This window comes from Humulus lupulus, chromosome 1, assembly GCF_963169125.1.
Source record: "Humulus lupulus chromosome 1, drHumLupu1.1, whole genome shotgun sequence".
In the NCBI taxonomy this organism is placed as follows: Eukaryota; Viridiplantae; Streptophyta; class Magnoliopsida; order Rosales; family Cannabaceae; genus Humulus; species Humulus lupulus.
In genome coordinates, this window is record NC_084793.1 from 44,118,541 (window position 1) to 44,121,424 (window position 2,884).

The window sequence follows — 2,884 nt, forward strand, 5'->3', positions numbered from 1 at the left end:
CACTTATCATAGAAATTCAAAATTTAGTCCAATCCTAGCCTAAATATGCTCCACGCGCCTATGACTAAGCTTGGTCTTCAACCAAGTAAAACTTGGCTTTTTAATTAAACTTTGTTACCTATTTAATTAATTCATGAAAAAATTCACCTAATAAAACTATAGGGAATTTCAGTTATGACTAATAAAATTCAAATTTTGTGACTGATTTTAATGCCACATGTATACTTTTTAACCACCAAACAACATGTGCACATAATTCTTTATGTATGAAGTGATTGCGGAATATTTGTTATTAAATATGCCCAATATTTTTACATAGATGCATTGACAAGTTGCCTAAACTTTTACCCGTTGAAGCATTTAGGAACCAGCTAGTTGTTGATTTATATAATCATGCCACTCGTAAAAGTGTGGTTCTGATTGCAGTATAGACTTATGTTTTTCTATATTTATGTTTTGATCAATATAAGTAACTATAGTGTTTAAAATACTTATATATTGTTATTATTTTAATTTTGTAGAACGATAATATTTTTAAATTCGAGTTACTCAATAATTATAAAATCTTTTGTCTATTGTAATAATTTTTTATTGAAATATACACATTATTTTGTGTTAAGTAGATTATTGCCCTGGAAAGAACATACAAATATTCAAAAATGTGTTTGTATAACAGTTACAATGTCAACAAGTACTTATATGAGATCATATCTAAAACCATTTATTTAGAACGGGCAATAGTAATGTCTTAAGATCATTCAAAGTTTATATTGAATTATATAGACATGCAAGGAATAGTAATTTTAAACATTTTGGTTTATTGTTAATAAATTATATGTTTCTTTTGAATATGATTTTTAAATAAAAAATATTAGTTTCGATAGAATTCTGTTAATCAGCTACATTTAGTTGTATCGAATTTATTTTTTAAGTTTAAGTTATTGTGAATAGTATTCTAAAAACTTTGGAAAAAAAGTATTATGTTTACAACTAAGAATTTAATTTGTAAACACTTTTGTTTATTATTATACGATTTGTACTGATCTAAACACTTTGTATTTTTTTTAAACTACATTAAAGTTATGAAAGAAAATATAGATATTCAAAAAACTCCATGAATAAAAGTTACATTGTCAACAAGTGCTTATTTTGAACAAGTCCAAAAGCATTTATTCAAAAACTGTAATAGTAATGTCTTAAGATGATGTAGTAGTAAAGTTTATATTGAATTATATAAATTTTTTCCTATTTTCTTCCTTTCGTAGGCTTGAGCAGTGGTTTGTTTCTGCATGTTCTTCTGGTGTGACCCTTCAATTCACATCGATTGCAAGTTCTATAAACCGTTGGCTCATTGAAACCCTTGTATCTTGTTTTCTTAGGCCGACTGGGACAACACTTTAAAACTGGTGGTAGAATGTAATGCTCCAATATCTCTTGTGGCAACTCCCATGAACGGTGGTCTCCTAAAGGTAGTATTGAATCCTCATAGGTTGCAATGTATGCATCTGTTTTGTAGTAGTAAGAGACATATTTGTAGCAGTTCAGATTTTTATGTATGATCACTGCCATTGCATATGAACATGGCATGTCATCGCATTGGAATCTTTGACAATTGCATGTTTTGTTCTCCATGTTGACTATGTACTCTGTTTCTTCATCATGAACTGTAAAGACGAACATATTTGATGTTGCAACCTGCATTATTAAGCATATTTGTGAAATCCATATATTAAACTGTTTGGTTTATTTTTCGTTAAAAATAAACTAATTAATTTATACCTTTAATTGTGAACTTTCGTCTCCCCTTGTTTGAAGCATTTGATTTGGTACAAAAGTAAGTTTTATAAGTATTGCTGGAGCTATTGTTTTGTTGTTCAAATATCATTCTTGAACCAAATATCTTAATGATTCAACAAGAGTGCTTACAAGCAATTCCCTGACCTCTTTGATAGCCCTGTTGATCGATTCTGCTATGTTTGAAGTCATGGTGGAGTATCTGTTGTTGGCACTATAAAGCCTTGTGAAATTCTCTAACCCAACTTCATTGGTCAAGTATGTACGTATATGCTCGCCTATTCCATCAAGATCACCCATATATTTATCAAATTCAGCAAAGGTGTATGTGTTATGATTGGTTAAATACAAAAGATAAGTGTTAAAATACAAGTAAGGTATAAACACTTAGTAAATTTCACATAGTGAAGATGTGAAATTTGAGCTTCGATTGGAGGCACTTTTAAAATGTAATTTTGGGTCCAAAGTGATGTATGAAAGTATCTAAGGGTTCCCAAAAAGTTTGGTAGCATTTAGAGTATTTTTAGGACCTGTGGAAGTGTCCAAAAACATAGAGGGTGGTGATACGTCGCCACCCAAGTGGTGTAGCATCGCCTGATGCTTAGGGTTTCAAGAAACCCTAACAGGTGATGTACTGCGTGCATGCAGGTGATGCATCGCATGCATGCAGGTGACGCAATGCCTACTGTAGTACGTGAAATGTTCTTAATGAAGTGTTTTACAAGTCTAATCCTATTGGTTAGACCTACTGACGATGCCTACTCTATATAAGGGTCAAAATAGTGTTTTGGAAGATGTTGACGGGTTTTTCGCCAACAGTAGATTAAGAAATCCAATAACAAAGATATTAGTGCTCTTTTCTAAACCGTAATGAATTATTTGAATAACCTCTCACACTCAATATTTTACGTGGTTCAGTGGTTAAAATACACCTATTCCACGAGACAATATTATTAATCTCTTACAATTTTTGCAAAGTTTCTGTATTACAAAAAGCCATCCATTTTTCTGTCTATTATCCCTAATATTTACGTGAATTTTCCTAGAGAGGTTTGGGTAACTATGTGCATAAATATGGTAAACAGTCAAT

At 31.0% G+C, this 2,884-nt stretch overlaps 1 protein-coding gene across 1 annotated transcript; it reads right to left on the bottom strand.

The window, feature by feature from the left end:
• Nucleotides 1-1,245: 1,245 nt before the first annotated feature.
• LOC133814221 (uncharacterized) lies at nt 1,246-2,094 on the bottom strand. The gene is made up of 2 exons (XM_062247217.1): nt 1,927-2,094; nt 1,246-1,695 (listed from the first exon to the last, which is right to left on the bottom strand). The coding sequence occupies exons 1-2, from the start codon at nt 2,092-2,094 to the stop codon at nt 1,246-1,248; spliced, it is 618 nt and encodes a 205-aa protein (XP_062103201.1).
• Between the last annotated feature and the right edge of the window lie 790 nt (nt 2,095-2,884).

What these genes read in the sequence shown, in the direction of transcription:
- LOC133814221 (XM_062247217.1), bottom strand. Translation starts at nt 2,094, where the DNA reads ATGGGTGATCTTGATGGAATAGGCGAGCATATACGTACATACTTGACC. An exon ending in AAGAGGTCAGGGAATTGCTT is followed by an intron (nt 1,696 to 1,926) that starts GTAAGCACTCTT and finishes TTAATAATGCAG; the next exon opens with GTTGCAACATCAAATATGTT.